The sequence below is a fragment of the Dermacentor andersoni genome, chromosome 2 (assembly GCF_023375885.2).
Source record: "Dermacentor andersoni chromosome 2, qqDerAnde1_hic_scaffold, whole genome shotgun sequence".
Lineage (NCBI taxonomy): Eukaryota > Metazoa > Arthropoda > Arachnida > Ixodida > Ixodidae > Dermacentor > Dermacentor andersoni.
The window spans coordinates 89200473-89217418 of NC_092815.1; the positions used below are offsets into that span (position 1 = coordinate 89200473).

Consider the following 16946-nt stretch of genomic DNA (forward strand, 5'->3'; position numbering starts at 1 on the left):
CAGAAAGGATGTTCTGCATCTGCCGCCAAGGGTTGTGAGTCGTGGCGCTTGCTAACACTCCTAGGGTTAGCTTTGGTAGCAACACATAAATACCCCGGAAAGTGGATGGGAAAATGGCGCCGCGGTAGCTCAATTAGCAGAGCATCGCACGCGTAATGTGAACACGTGGGATCGTTCTCCACCAGCGGCAAGTTGTTCTTTCATTCATCCACTTTCAGTTCCATTAATTTATAGTTTCTTTATATCAACCTGTAAGTACACATAATTTCCCATGTGTTGTCCTTGTCTTTGTTTGTTGGCTTCCCATAGCATATATATATATATATATATATATATATATATATATATATATATATATATATATATATATATATATATATATATGTATATAATATGTGTGTGTGTGTGTGTGTGTGTGTGCACGCTATTTGAAGCTCTCCGATTACTTTACCTGTACGCACTGCTTACGTGACTGGCTTCCCATACATTCCTAGTAGAACCCTGGGAGTGTTAGCCACACACACATACATACACGTCTTCCCACTTTGACACTCCTAATGCTAACGCATTAAAAATGTTTCTAGGGTTTTACCTGCTAAAGGTAGAGAAAAATCGCGAAGCGGGATAAAATGCATATTACGCCTAAAATCACTATATATGTTGTTGCTTTAAGCGTAATTCTTTGGAGGGACCCAGTGTCATTATTCTCAATCGTGTGAACATATATAAACACCACAAAGAGAGAAACAGATATGGTCTAGCAGTTGTCTACTAAAAGGGACGCCATGCCCACTCACCTGCGGCGGAGAGCAAGCAAAGAGAAATATATGAAGGAGATAAAGAAAAAGACGAAGAGATTAAGGAAAAACACCTCACACAGTCACACGCAGAGTAGGAACATTACATATGAGAGTTAAATCGTCGCGTGGTTGATATGAATTCCAGCACAGCTCTGTGAGCCTCATATCGAGTTCAAGCATGGCCTTTAGGAAATAATATATCATTAATTGCAGTTCGAGCAACATTAACTCATTAGAACTTGCTAGAACATAGACACAACTGTGGAAAGTTGGACATTCTGACGGCACGTGCTCAAGCCCTATACAACAGCACGATGCCCACGTAGCGGGCCCTCAAATTCGGTCAGCGTTTCTAATGCCGGATTGCAGCTTCACGAAAGTTCCTCGATCGTCGTTCAGCGCGTGGCGCCTCTTTCCTCACCTGAGCGGCTCTCGGCTATGTGGAAGCCAGGCGTCTGCTGGGAGGCGACGAGGACCGTCTCTTCGGAGGAGAGCGTGAGCAGCTTGGAGAAGGTGGCCGTGCAGCGGAGCCGCAGCTCGTCGTTGTGGTAGTGCCGCGGTTGAAGGACGAAGCGCAGGCGCACCACTGTCTCGCGCAGGCCGGTCTCGGGCTGTCTGCTCGTGGGGTAACGTGTTTGGTAGCCGCTGGGCATGTGCTGACGGTGGCGAAGGTAAAAAAAAAACATGATGAGAGATTAGTGGAAGGGCTGCGCGACGGCGGCGTCTCAACATTGTATATTATGAATTACTATGCTCGTATGCGCGAATCAACTGTCGGTAATATTATGAAAGGTAAATTATGAGATCGCGGCAGATAACATCACCAGAAAGCACCTAATTTGGACACGTACAAGTAAGAGACTAGAGTATCGTGAAATTCCTACGGGAACGTGGATTTTTCGTTTTACTTTGCCACATTATGCATGAGACAGTGGTCAACGTGAGTCCCAATTTTCTAAGAAAAGGCGTGCTTTCGTCGTCCTAGACAACTTCCGTGGCGGTCTAACCTGCTGTAATACGTAATGTGCATGCTTAAAATCTCTAAAATATTGTACGCGAACTCATTAGTATTTACGCCTATATACGTTTATCAATCCTTAATCTTATTTTGTTTTTTTATTGCATTGAACGTGCAAGTTTATTTGCTGTATAGCTGAATGCAAAGGAGTAAGTGGAATGACACATCTTACTTACGCCTTTACGTACACGTCCAGATTACTAAAGAAGTCTGTTGCAAAATGACTTTCAGTCCTCCATGTTTGCTCGCTACTTTGGTGTTTGAAATCATAACAGAAGTTTCTGTATGTTTTTGTAAAGACATATGGGGATATTAATCAGTTGTCCAGTGCAAATTGCAGAGTTAGAAGCCTCCATTAAAATTTGAAGCTTGTGGCAAAATTTTTCTCGTTTTCCTTTTTTTTTATTGTTTACGGCTGTGGCTGCTAGTTCCGTTCACCTCAGTTTCGCGAGTTGCCGAAATTACCCCTAACTCCTTCCTTAACCATAATTGCGTGTGATTAGTTTTTCTTTAAAGCAAACATCGAGATTCATTAGGGTGCTTATGTCTTTATGATTCATTGTTAAGCGTCAAAAGACTGCAAGCAGAAGAGCTTGGCATACTTCATCATCGTTGATGAACCACTCGAGCTCAATCTCATCGGTTGTCATGACAGCGCTGCAGTTGAGGTCGATGGTGTGTCCCACCGAGTAGTACGGCTTCACGCCGGTCACTGTCGGTGCGTTCTCCTCTTCGTAAGCTGCAGGTTGAAAGTACGTGTGTGATAAACAACCAATGGTATGGACACGTTCCCAATGGTACAGACAGGTCAGCGTGCGCAGCCCAAATTAGAGGATGGCTTATCCGTCATATTCTTTCACAACTCTTTCATGAACCAAACACTGTGTCACAACTCTAAGAATGCGTATATATGGCTTATCGTTGGAGGGCCTACCAGCAACGGCAGCGTTATTCTGGCAGCAGCATGTGTCATTTTCCTTAAATAACTACTTTTGCTGCGATAGCGTCAAATGGTCCATTGTGCAAAAACGCGGGCGTCTGTCTTGTAGACAAGCGAAACATGGCAACTAAATTCCGATTGGCGGCGACGCCACGTCAGGAGCGCAGCTTGATGAAGCAGAGCAAGAGGGGGGGGGGGGGTGTATTCTGTAAGTGTCCACCTTGTGGACAAGTCCATTTCATCAGCTGCTAAAGTGTTGATTCGCTGGGTGCACCTGTCACTTTCTGACGCGTATCCCAGTCTGATCAATCAGAACTATAGCAGCACACAAAATGGACATGTCCACTGAAGGCTCATTCACACTAAGCCAACACGACACCGATTTTGGTCTGCCGACTGTCGGCGAAAGCGTTTTTTCCTTCGTGTCGGCGCCTCTGTCACACTTTACCGATTCCGCACCCTCCACCGACCATCGGCATTGTCGGCGTCAGTACAGTGTGACAGAGGCATCGACACGAAGTAAGAAACGCTGTCGCCGACAGTCGGCAGACTGCAATCAGTGTCGTCTTGGCCTAGTGCGAATTAGCCTTAAGTGGACACTTACAACCCCCCCCCCCCCCTCCTCCATCCCAGGTGAAAAGGAACACCTGCTACAGCGATAGCACGCCAGGTGTTGCGAGAAGGGAGACGGCATTGCCGCGACGCCAGGTCACCCTCGCTCTCATTCTCAGAAGCCTGTGTTATCCGCGCGTTCCTTGACCGCGCAAGTTCCCGCCTGGGTTCTAACTGTGCCTCGGTAAGGCCAAATCAAAACGCGCCAAGCTTCTCAACGCGCTCGCTTGCCCGCGAGGAGTTGATAACTCAAAGGACCGCCCATCGGCGTTCAAGTGGACATCAACGCTTTCGCATTCACAACTCAGAAGAAGTGCTTATGTGCCCTCTGATTTTTACTTAAATGGTGCGTTATATTTCAGGGTATTCACAGGTGTGGCTAGGATCATGGCGCAGCTGGCCAGGCCATGAGAGCGGGCCTCTCAAGTGATTATTTTCATTGTTTCAATACAGAGTAGTTGTCTCATGTGGAATCAGATAAAAAGAATACACTTGTTGAGCATTAGCACAGATATAAACAGAAAAAAAAACGCCTATAAGGAGAGCACTCGGGATAACTACACCGAGAGAAAAAAGGGCGTCGAGTACTTTTCTCGGTAGCCAGATGCCTCTGCGTGCCCACGAGCAGTTCCTGGCTGCTTCGCGAGTGGTTCTTGTTGATTGAAGAGGAACAGCGCAGCCTGATCAAGCCGTGAGCCAGGTGACGGGCCGTGATCTGGAATCGCAGCGTGGACACAGACGCCTGCAACGCATTGGCGCGCCGGTATGGGCCCTTGTGTGTCACCTGGTGGGACGGCGCCTGCGAACAGCATGTGGAAAAGCAGTGACGGCTCATTTCGCGCAAGCGCAAGAAAGTTGATCGGCAAGTAGCCGCTGGTGGTTGCTACACCGATCGCAAAGCTTTTGTTATTGATAGATAAATATCACTGGTTGAACAAGGGATATGCCTCTGAAAAAGGGGCTTCACTTGGCCAAGGCAACAAATGAAGACATAAATTGACAAAGGCAGTTGTTGGCCTGGCGAGAACAAATCCTTTTTGCCGAAAGGTTGGCTGCCGAGTCATTCCTTGATAAACCATTGTTGATCACTTCATCTCCATTTTTCTGTGAACCTCTATCTCGCTTTGATTGATTGACTGTTTGATTTGACTAAAGTTGTGTTGAACGCAGCATGAAGCCGTCTTGAACTTACGAAAGCAAGTTATGGGTGTTTCCCTACATTGGCGTCCTTCATTGCAGCAGAATATAAGGTGCGATTTTAGCCGGTGACTACTGGAGACGGGTTATGCGACAACCTCCTGACGCTGTCTTAAATATTGAGACTTTATTTCAAACGACGTCATTTAGGAGCTAGATGATAAGAAGCGACTAGCGGAACAGGCTGAGAGGGCAGCCAGAAGAGAAAATCCGGTTTACTACCCTACCTTGGAGAACGGGGGAAACAGAGATTTATTTTTCTTTCTGATGAGCATGATATTACCGGTTTGGTCTTGCCCACAAAATTTTGAGATTGCCTCTGCGGCAATCTTTTAACTTCACCGCAGTACATTAGCGTAACTGAATAGGCAGGATTGTCAAAAAAAAAAATTGAAGATTGGTCAATGTTCAAGTTTCAGTTTGTAACGTCGAGAGGTTACTTCGTTCTAATATTATGCGCATTTACGACACTTAGACGTAAGTTTTTCCTGCGTTGCAGCAGTATATTGGTCGGAAAAAAAAAAACCTGCTATAATACAGCGCCAAGGGTCGACTGAGTGCCGTAAGTGCGCCTGCTATTGATGCCAAAGCGTCAAATGGTCTTGAGCGATAAAGCTGGCGTCTGTCGTCTGCAGCAGCGAAACGGCTCATAAACATGCAATACCATTGGAAGCGAGGCAACGTCACGAGCTTCGGATCGACGGAGCAGAGCGGGCGATAGGGTACATCTGCTGCTCCAACAGCACGCCGGGTGTTGCGTGAGCAGAGAGGGCCTCAACACGAGACCACGTCACCCTCGCTGTCTTCACGAGCGCTGCGGAGCAGTGAACTACACAGGCCTTGTGCTAGGCAGAGCGGGCGAAAGCGAGCAACTGCTGTAGCGATAGCGCGCCAGGTGTGGCGTGAGGGGAGAGGGCATCGCCGCGTAGGTGGCATGCGGCGTTGACACCGCAGGCTGCTGCTGCTTGCTGGCTCGGGCAGTACGTACCGCTATGCTACGTTGCTCGCAGCGCAAAACTCGAAGGACCGCTCAACGCCGTTCAATTGGACATGAATGCTTTCGCATTCACTATTCATAAGAAGTGCTTAGGTATCCTGGGATTTTTAGAAGGAAGTTCTCTTTCGATGTTGCTACCTGCAATTTGCTGAAAGTTAGCCAATTCTTTGTAACATAATTTTTCAATATGCTGTTCATTTACTTCCGTTAATGCAACGCACTGACGCTTAACAGATTGCCGAAGGGGAAATGTCCAAAATTCCTGGGCAGGTTCTGGCCTTGAGGGTCGCATTACGACGGAGGCGGAATTTAAAACGTTCGTGTGCTTAGATTAATGTACTTGTTAGAGAGCCTCATGTGGTCTGAATTATGTGGGAGTTCCCGACCATGCCGTTCCTCATAGCATGTGTGTTGCTTTAGGTCGTTTAAAACCGATAATTTGATTTAACTCAGAAGGAAAGGTTCGCATTAGAACTGTTTTTTTTATCGGTGGTAAAATACGTAGTACATACGTTACTACTCACGGCTAGTGCATCGTGACTTCCTCCTCGTTTGGTTGTTGTCATCGCCGTCACCATAACTATTATCAAACTCATGATTGTTATCGTGTCTTTCGCTACTATTGTGTTTCTGGCACTGGACGAGCGTTTGTGAAAGGGTAGAGGGAGAAATATAGGGAGAGGTAGGAAGTTTAACAGGTAGAAATATCTGGTTTTCTAGCCTGCATTGGGGAAACCAGAGAAGTGGGCTATGAAATAAAAAGGAAAGTTGAACAGCCAACTTTTGTCTAAAAGGGTCTTCTTGGGACTACGGCGAAACTTATGTCATCGGCGCGATATTCTCAAGGCTATCGTCAAATTCCTGCACGGGAGTGGTTGTGATTTGATAATTGGAAGAGCCTTCGCTGTTGATGTTCATTCAAATCACCCTCCTCATCACCGACTAGAGCACGCGTTTCAACGGAACAAAATATGTCGCTTTATCGAGAGTGTGCCCGTGAAGCGAAGAGCGTCAGAATGCGCTCTTGCTTTTTTATGCACGTTTCAGGTAGCTGGTTCAGCGCAGCTGTAACCGAAAAGAAAGCACGAGAACCCGCGTATCAAGATGCTCAGCAGTTCATTCACATGTGGCCCCTCGGTGAGCATTAGGCTGAGCGAAACGCGAACGAGACGCGCACAATGGTGCAAGCCACCATAAAGTGTGTCGAGCGCACGCGAGCATGTATAGAGCACGAGAAAAGGGCCTGTCAAGTGCCACCCTTATGCGCCCAGGATGGTTCCGACAAAAGGATACCCCAAGAGCACCTCAAACATTCATACCGAGTCCTCGAGACGCCCGCTCTGCATTATGAATGGGTACAGCCGTCGCCTTGTCGCGTCTCTCCGCCATGCGTCTCAACACGGAGAGAATGAAAGCGCTGGAGCAGTAGGGGATGCGGAGGTCTAAGTGACCCATTTTAACGGGCGAATGGGAGAAAGAGAGAATGATGAAATAATGCGCATTTCTTGCGAAGCATTCATGCGTTAAACATTTAGCCTCCTTGGCGTCTCTCCCTGTCAGATATATGGCGTTAAATTGCTGGCGATGTGGCGATTACGCGGAAGGGCTTTCGAAACTTATGCTTCTTTTCAGAGACTTAAATGTAGGAAGCCAGGAAGAAAAAAAAAAGAATTTAGAAACGAGAAAGTGACCCCCTCCAGACGTAAGAGGACGACGCTTAATCTAGCGGGAAAGCTTGATGTCACTTTTCTGATACTGCCATTTGATGTAAAAGTTAGGTGCATTGGGATAGAATGTTTTCGAGATAAGTGAGGAAGTTGGAAGTGTCGATCTATTACAAAAGCGCGCGAAGGGTTTTACGCTCGCCGCTGTTAGAGGGTTTTAGGTGGTTTATAAAGGCATTACGCTTCACAGAATACCCGGTGCCGCAGACGTTAGGTGCCCAACAATGACAGACGCGACATATTATGACGCTTTGTTCAACCAGAACGCGTGAGACATGTTTTCACTGCAAATCGGTATTTTCGTCGAAGAAAAGTAAATCGAGGTTGCATGCTAACGAGTACGCCACTGCCGATACGTTACAGAAACATTTAAGTAACATAAGTATGGTCATTTACTGCAACAATATATCTGTCTTCTATGTTTAAACTCTACGCCCACCTGACAGGTTTACATTTGTTAGCTTGGTTTGCTCAAGAGAGATGGGACTGCCGGCTCCGACGCCACACGACACACTCCTAAAGCAGCCGATTGTTTTCTTAGTTTAACCAAATGCCATAATCACTGCGAAAAAGGAAGAGTTTGTGCTAACTCTATTGACTACATAACATATTGCACATTTGAGGCAAAGTGTGGCGTAGTACACCTGAAAAAATAACCCCCGACACTGTAGGATATCAGCGTATCCTGCAGTACCAATGAAAGGAAATGCCAGTTCGTGTGTTAGGCAGGCATTGCCTTTTAGCGTATGTCAGAGATGAATGAGCATGTTTACAAACTCGGCTGCTCAGTTCTGAAAAGAAAAAAAAAGAATCTTTAGCTTCGGTTTGCATATCAAATGAACAGTTACGAGCGTGATTGATCTAAAAACGGTTGAGTATCCCCTCCTTCACTTTCGGTCTCGCCACACTGTCGTTCCTCCTAACGAAGATTCCGCGTCCAGTAACATGCATATTATTATCAATAATTCAGTTTATTCCTGTGGCAGTGTACATGGAGGGGTGAAACGAAAAAGCTGCCGATGAGGCGACTTGCCAGGTTCTCACTCCCGTACGTTTAAGCAGCAACTTTTTATAGCAAGAAAAAGAGTAATAGCAAATAATAATGCACGTACAAGCATTTCACTCAACGAGTACTGATGTAATAATAATATGAAGAAGAAGATGACCCAAAATAACTTGCATGCTGGCTTGTACAAATGAAAAAAGAAACACGCTTAAGTTCTGGTGCGGTTAGATTTTCAAACAAAATGTCACCATCACAAAAATAATTTAACGGTTTTCGAATTGCACTTTTGAGCATCTGCTTTCCATAATTACTACGGCTTAGTGGCGCATTTCAGCATTCCCAATTCCTTGTATTTATATGTGTATCTGTAATGCAAGTAGATCAGAACAGTAAGCCGTTTTGCTCTTAATAATGTTTTACTGAGGCAATTATTGTAAAGTTTTCCATGGAAATTAAACCATATTTCTTTTTTAAAGGAGCCACTGCAGCGTACGATGGAACAGTAGATATAGCTCTAGCTATATTGTTTTGGGCACGAACCAGCTTTTCTATATTAGTTTACGTTGTATTGCCCCATACAAGAAAGCAGTAATACATGTTAGAAGAAAGAAGATGAGTGATATAATACCATTATAATGCATATGGGCAGTGCACCTCTATTCTGATAGAGTAGAGATGTTACTCGTGGCAGCCTTTTTACTGTATAATCGATCTACATGGCCCAAAGCTTATGTTCAGTGAATATCACACCTAAAGATTTAAAATTGTTGACTATGTCGGTTGGATTGTGATTTAAGAAGAGTTAAAAGTCTACAGGCAGTTGCCATCCATTTGATATAGATGTAACTGCCTTGGTTTTCTTCTCATTTATAATTAGTCCTTTAGTTGAGGGCCAGAGCACTAGTTTTGAAAGAATTTAATTTCCTAGGTGGAATAGTGCCACAAGATCACTATCCGGAATGAATAAACTTGTACCGTCCGCATATATTACAAATGATAAATTCTGATAAACATGCGTCATATTGTTAATTAACAAATTAAAAAGGTTGGTCCTAAAATACTGCCTTTGTGTACACCGAAAGAAATGCTTTTCACGGAAGAAAGGTGACGACGAATTGCTACACACTGCCTACGATTGCTCAAATAGGATTGAATAATGCTTTCTGCTAAGGCAGGTACGCCATAAAATTGCAGCTTGCGTAAAATTAGGTCGCGGTTCAAAGAATCAAATGATTTAGTGAAATCAATAAAAATCTGTAATGTTAAATTTTTACGTTATATGTTCTCCAAAATACACTTTCCTTTGTGAGGAGGGCGAACACTGTCAATTGGTACTGCCTAATCCCGTACTGGCTATTCGTTGTCAGGTTATGTTTATCTGTAAAAGACGACAAGCGAGAAGGTCTCATGGAAGAATCTATTCATAAAACCTTTGAAAGTGCAGGCAATATTTGTATAGTTCTGTAATTGTTTAAATTATTCCGATCAGCTTTCTTGTGAAGGACTCCCACCTTGGCGATTTGTAACGGCGTTGTAAAAGTACGGCTGGAAAAGCAAATATTAAAATGTGCGCGAGTGAACCAACGAAAGGATCCGCAACGAATTTTATTGTACGAATCTGCATATGATACTGCGCATCGATAATACTATTTTTCGTACCTGAAATTACAGAGAAAGCCTTGCACTCTGATATGCTGCTTAAGAACAATGTATATTTTCATGATTCTTTCTGATAGCATGTGTTAGCATTCGCCTAGGGGGATGATCCATGTCTACAAAGAAATCGTTAAAGAATGTTGGCTAGATCTTTAGCGTTCGCTATTGATCTTATGTTCGAAAGGCTTGTTAAGTGCCTTATGGCTGCCAAGTATTGTATTTAATTTCTTCCACGTGAGCGACGGGTTATCTTTAGCTTGCGCAGAAGTACTATTCCTTATTCAGCATTTATTACGGTATGGTTTATGACTCTTTAACTGTAGGTCATGATAGGCGAGAAAGACATGATACATTTTATATTTAACCTTGATTTTGTTTATCAAGTATTTTGCGGCCCATGGCTTACGAATTTTTCAAGATGGACAGAATTGCTTGCGCGGGAAATACAAATCATAAGGCTTCTTGAATTTTTGTAGAAGAATGTGAAAGGCTGAATCATCCTCCTAAGCAATAAAAATCGCGTCCAAGACATGAGTGCTATATCCTGACGAAAGTTTTTTAGATTCTGAGCCGTGATGTTTAATATGAGTATGTATGGCCTGTGTTCGTTCACATGTTCATTGATAGTATTAGGTATAGGTGAGTTATCACTCAAATCACACGAGATATCCCCTGATACTATATTGTTAACTTCAAAGCTTGTAAGAAAGCAGTCGATTAGCATAGAACAGTGAGTGGTTATACTGGTGGGTCAATTTTTTACATTAATTAGGCCAAAGCTTTCATAAAGCCAGACTAATTCACTTGCCATTGAGTATTTTTTGAGCAAATAAATGTTGAAATCGACACCACATACTATATTAAACTTATTGGCGTTCCCGTAAGGGAAAATTTTTTTTCGAGAGAGAGAGACAGAGAGGGGGAAAGGCATGGAGGTTAACCAGCGGCGAGTTTTCAGTTTGCTACCTTGCACTGGGGTGGAATATATAGCGGTTGTAAAGACGACAAAGAGCGACAGCAGGTCACAGAAAAGACATTCCAATGACAGGTGTTCACACAGGCCGGCCGATCGCAAGAAGCGCAGTAGCGTTTGCACGGCCTTCTGATGCGATGTTCAGTCGCGTCGATGTTTCAAAATTATTTCTTCCGACAGTGGCTGGTCGTCCAAGTGGTTCAGCACGACGGAAAGCAATTGTCTCTGCACACTGTACTGCGGACACCGGCAAATAACACGACGAACTGTGTCCGCGTCGCCGCTTTCGCCACACGCTGCGGTGTCGGCCATCCCTATACTTTACGCGTAGGCATTGGTGAACGCGACGCTCAACCATAGCCTACACAGAATGGTCGCCTTTCTTCGGGGAAGCCTTCGTGGAAGTTGGAGGCTTAACGTTGGATCCAGGGTGTCTAGACGGGCGTGCATAAAATGTGGTTCACTGCACTCTGATGTAGTGCATTGGCGGGCAAGTATGCGGAGCATCCTTGCAGCAGCTGTCCTAGACAGCGGGGTCGATAGGCGGTTGTCTTCTGCATGAGCTTAACGAGCGGCTTCATTGGCACGTTCATTGGCGATGACACCACAGTGACTTCGTAGCCACTGTGATTTAGAATACCAACTGTTCGCGTGGACCACGCCGTAAGACTAACAATAAACATTGTGGTGCCGTCTTCGTGTAGCAGAAAATCGACCATTTTTGTGTTGGTTCGTCATTAATAAAGTAGTGCGACTCGAGGCGCTGCGAGTTCTGCTGTCGTGGACGTTGTCAACTGAGATGTTTTCAACTTGATAGTGGGGGCCTTTGCTGGAATGACGAAAGCTGTGGTAGAGCTCTTCGGCAGGACGGAGCCGTCGATGTATATGTGGGTATAATACCGGTACTTCTCAATTAATAGGAATAAAGTAAGCTGTTTAAGAGCCGGCGATGACGTATCTGCTTTTTTCCAGACGCCAGGTATTGTCAGGTTGATCTTTGGTTGACTGAGGCACCAAGGAGAAGTCGAAGGTCTCGCGCCAGGTGTGCAGAAAGATGGTATAGCCTCACGATGGGCGGATACCGCAGGGCAGAACGAGGCACGTGGTCTCTCCGCAGGTAGAGAGGCTAAATGGTGCGAAGGAGTGCGTGCAAGTTGTCTTACGTGCACTCTCAGTGCTTTAATTGTGATGCGGGTCTCAATGAGGTGGTCTCGGGCTATTGCAATAGTTGCCGTCGTTGACGCACCTCGATAAAGACCTAGACATATCCTGAGTGCCTCAGTCTCAACGCTTTTAATAGTACGTAGGCTTGTTTTATTTGCGTTATATAGTCAATGCTGGCAAGCTGTACCACAAAAAGCCCAGAAGAAGTACCCTATATTGTTGCAGCATAGCGCTTCTGGACATTCTCCAGGCCTTTCCAGCGAAGAAGTTCAGAAGGTGACAGATGCCTGTCAACTGCTTCTTCATGTACAATACATGAAGGCTCCATGAGATATCTCTGTCAAATATGACACCTAAAAATTTATGAGACCATACAAATGGTATGATTTCCCCATTTATTAATACACTGTAGTGCGTCATGGGCTTACACGTAAATGCTACAAGTGCACATTTATCCGCCGAAATCTCCAGGCCTTGATTGCGGAGATAGAGTGTAGTCTGGCGGCCGCTTTTTGAAGCCTTTCGCGAAGCTGTAAGCGTGTCACTCCGGACGCCCAAACGCATATGTCGTCCCCGTACATTGATAATTAATCTCTTTTTGGAAGGTGACCAAAGAGACCAATCACACTGAGGTAAAACAACATAGGGCTCAGTACACCACCCTGGGGGATGCCACAGTAGCTGTAAAGTATAGTAGTGTGGCCGTCCTCGGTGCTCACAAAGAAAGATAGTATAGAGAGATAACCGTGTATCGATCTAAACATGCGACCACCGAGACCTACATCTTCCAGAGCGGCGGGGATGGCTTCATGTGTAACGTTGTTGTACGGCCCTTTGACGACGAGGAAAAAAGAAGCGCAGAGACGCTTACACCCTTTTTGGTGCTGAACGTAGGTAGCTAGTCAGCGCTTTGTTTGTGCACTCGCCTCGTCCTTGTCCTCTGCACTGCTAAAAAAGAATGTCACAACAACTTCCCCAAGCTTCAACAGAGTAGGTAACTAGGTTGACGACGTTATCAATCGATGAGTAGTCATGTCGGACGCCTGCCATGACATCTGGGTAGACGTTGTGGTATTCCAAGTACCACTCCAGGCGTCCGAGGATTATCCCGTCCATGACTTCGCCCACACAGCTCGCCAATGCAGTCGGGCGATACGATGACAACTCCAACGCAGACTTGCCAGGCTTCAGTAGTGGAACCGCGCGACTAGTCTTCCAGCTTGTGGGAAGTGGGCCAGTTAGCCAGGCTTCATTATAGCTTTCAAGCAGAACACTCCTCGCCCGCTCACCCAGATGCCACAGAGCTCTGTAAGAAATTCCGTCAGGTCACATAATGGCGGGAAGCTGGTGGAATATCATAGGTTGTTGGAAGCTATGACCTGCCCGGATAATCTTGCACAGAAGTCTTCTGCGACATCAATGTCTGGCCGCTGTTGGATGAGGGCTAGAGCCTTGAATTGAGACCGCTGTACGGGTGGTGTCCTAAGCCCTCGCATCGTCCACCATGAGTGCGATATGGGCTTGCGAGGGTCTAGCGATTAACAGAAAGCAGTCCAGCCTTGTGACTCTATTTTATCTAACCGGCGCTGGATCTTCTTTTTTAGGCGTCCACCCGTCCGCATATCGTCGACGGACTTCGTGCGTCGGTATCTACGGTCTGCACATCGCCGGATTGCTCGAAGTCGCTCTATTTCTCTACCAAATTCCGTGAATTTCAAAGAGAACACTAGAGTACGCGTATTGTCCTTCATTGTGCTCTTGATTATGTAGTAAATTACACTGACAGAGGTCTTCCATAGCAGACTGGAATTTGGGCCAGACCACTCTTTGGATTGTATCATTTGAGTTGGAAGAGGAAAGTACTCTTATCTTGACATACGTGGGGATATGGTCGATCCCGTGCGTTTCAATGTCCGTAAACCATCCAGTACGCGTGACGAGACTTCGTGAGACGAAGGCCAAGTAAAGACAGTTGTTGTATGTGGAGCTGCATAGAGATGTAAGACTGTAGTCATTTAAAACCCAGAGTTCGCTGTCGGAGGCGAAAGATGGCAAGTATCTGCCTTTCGCGTTGATTTTCGTTCTTCCCCAGAGTGTACGATGAGCATTGATGTCCCCGATCATAATCCATGGAGTAGGAGATGTTGACAGGATGTCTGGTAATCTTTTGCAATCAAATCTACTTGATGGTGATAGGTAGGCACCCACAACAGTAACGGTAAGTTTTTTTCTTCTTTACTGTTAAGCATATGTTTTGGTTATCGTCCTGAGGTGGTACAGGCTGAAGAATGTAATTGAGATCACGGCCAATAAACGCCATAACCTTGCGGTTTTCACCAATAGTTGGCGACATAAATGATTCATAGCTGGATAGCCTGATTGAGTTCGATAAGTTCGGTTCGCAGATGATGATGATGGGAAACTTGGCGTACATGAATAGCCGTAAATCGGCGATGGGCGATCGGAGTCACCGGGCATTCCATTGGATAATTGCTGCTTTTTTGAGCTCCTCCCGAAAATATAGTTGCTCGTGCGCCATTATTTACTCAAGGGCTGCCAACACCGGACTTAGTGCGTCCAGTACCTGCAGTGCACTTCTGGCTGACGTTGTGTGCATGCTGTTCAGCAACACGCGAATGGCTTTCATTAAGGATCGCAGTGGCGATACCACTTGCTGATCTGCAAGTCGTAATTCATCCGATGGACCAGCTTGCTGTACTGGATGCGGCAACTGCTGTTGCTCTTCTATTGTTTGTCTACTTGGAAGCGATGGCCATTCATTTAAAGCGAGGCGTTTCGGACTTTTCTGCCGTCCAGCGTCAGCGTTTGCTGCGCTGGGAACTGCAAGTGACGTCGTTACCTAAATAGCTAACGTATTTTTCGAAGCAGTCGTAATCCTACGGGAGGACCGTCTACGGTGACGTCGTCTACGTCGCACTGTTTCAGCGGCCTCCTTGTGGGTTGAATTGTCCCTAACCATTTGTTTTAGCACAGAAAATTCTTTCCTAATCTTCAGGCAGTCTTTGGAAGAAGTGTGAGACCTTGACAGTTGGAGCACTTCAATATAGTCGCACCACAGTTTTTTTCTGAGTGGGGCTCGGTGCATCGGGGACACGTGGCAGAATTTGTGCAAACACCCTTCACCTGGCCGATCCTCTGGCATTTATAACATTGCAGCGTTTATGGAACAAATGATCAAACCGGGTGGCAGAAGTGGCCAACCTTCACGTAAGAGGGAAGGCAGTCACCCTTGAACGTTAATTTCACACACCGTGTCTTACCAAGATGGCCGGCGTGCACAATAGCATTGTTCTCACTCGCTGTTTTACGAGCACTGGAAGGTCTGCATCGGGGATCTGTATGTCAGTGTCATAAATGACTCCTGCAATGGTGGTACCGTGCGCTGGGCAATGGATCGAACCCTTATGTTGCCCAGCTGCGTTACACGCTGGAGAAGGCTCAACGCACTCGGGGTCATAACGTCGATAGGCAAGATGTTATCCAGTGCGTTTAGCCTGGAAAACAAGCGTTTAGCTTGGAACAGTGTTCTAAAATAACAAGGGCAGTACTTGCCTGTTGGGGATGCGAAGATTGTCAGTCGAGTTCTGTAGCAGAAACAGGATGGTATGAGGCCATCGTTGAGGCGCATTTTTTACGGTGAACAAACTTGACGCCGAGGCTGTATTCACCATCCTTCGCTTCTCCTTGCTATGTAAGAGAGCTTCAAAACTGTCTTGCGATGACTCGTCAGCTGATGCGGAGTACAGCTCAGTGTCCTCGCTGTCGCAAGATTTATTTCTTCGCTTCCTCGAAGGATTCCCGCTGATGAACTGGAGCCGGACGGGGTCTCGGGAGGTTGCACGTCCATCATCGCGAGATGTGGGACGGCAGACCCCACAATAGCAGTGAAAAATCCAGAAAAGCAGAGAGACGGGCAGGCTGTGTTCCACAGAAGAAGCACTTCGTCGCCGTTCCCAATTTTTTTCAAGAAAGAGAGAGAGAGGAATATATCAAGGCAGGGATGTTAACCAGCCAATATTGTATGAAGCACTTAGGAGGACAGTCATTGGGTGGAGGACAAACAACTGGTACAAGTTTATTGTTCACTAAATTCCTCAATGCTCCGCAATCAGCTTCTGGAAAAGTAAAGTCGTCAGATAGTTCACAGTTTAGCGTGTCTTTTATCAACACTGATATACCGTCACCACTTCGACAAGGGCAATTTAAGAAAAGCACGCTATAGCCAGTCAAGGTTAGAGCGTTGTTGTCTGTTTACCACGTTTCCGTCAGCATGGTGACGTCGAACAGGAAACCGAGTTGTTCAAAAAATGTTTGGGAGACGCGTGCTTAACAAGAGGAGACCATACAGGCATTATACGCACGCGTAATTGCAGTGGACTGCGTATGCACCTTTGATAATAATAAACTGAGAACATTTGGGAACTATTCTCCTATGTTGTGGCAAGTAAAGGGAATAAAAAGGTGTTATTTCACTGAAAAGTTTGTTTTCAGCACGTGAAGCATAATAGGATATCCTTAAGTGACTGGAATTTTATTGACGCGCAAGGCACACTCTGGACTAAAAAAATCCATGTTCAGGTAGTTAAAAGGATGCGCATCCACAAAATAAAAGCCGAAGTGGAATCTTGGGTGTCACTAGTGAAATGATTAGGGTTCAAGATTTAAAAAAAGGAAGAAAGAAAGAACTGAAGAACAAAGTGTGTCCTTTGTTTGAGATTTTCCCCAGCAATTAATGATTTTTCTTTCTTTTTTTGTGTGTGTCAGGAGGCCAAGCAGAGCGGGAGTTAGAACAGTATTGCTTGTTCGTTGGTGCACCAGGTATCGCGTTTCGCTTTTCT

The 16946-nt window shown here is 45.6% G+C and overlaps 1 protein-coding gene and 1 long non-coding RNA gene across 4 annotated transcripts in view; one reads left to right on the forward strand and one right to left on the reverse strand.

The window, feature by feature from the left end:
* Positions 1-16946, forward strand: part of LOC129387615 (uncharacterized) — a 286099-nt gene that overhangs the window by 198022 nt on the left and 71131 nt on the right. The gene's annotated exons all lie outside the window — the stretch shown is intronic.
* The window catches only part of LOC126541651 (uncharacterized), a 209401-nt gene that overhangs the window by 9813 nt on the left and 182642 nt on the right, over positions 1-16946 (reverse strand). For all 3 annotated transcript variants that reach the window (XR_008614790.2, XM_055076819.2, XM_055076818.2), the window contains exons 5-7: positions 3959-4169; positions 2421-2557; positions 1222-1456 (exon numbers count right to left, since the gene is read on the reverse strand). Coding sequence is in view for 2 of the 3 variants with exons in the window: in XM_055076819.2 (XP_054932794.1) it covers positions 1222-1456; positions 2421-2557; positions 3959-4169 (583 nt within the window). In the remaining variant the exon portion in view is untranslated. The remainder of the gene's footprint in view (positions 1-1221; positions 1457-2420; positions 2558-3958; positions 4170-16946) is intronic.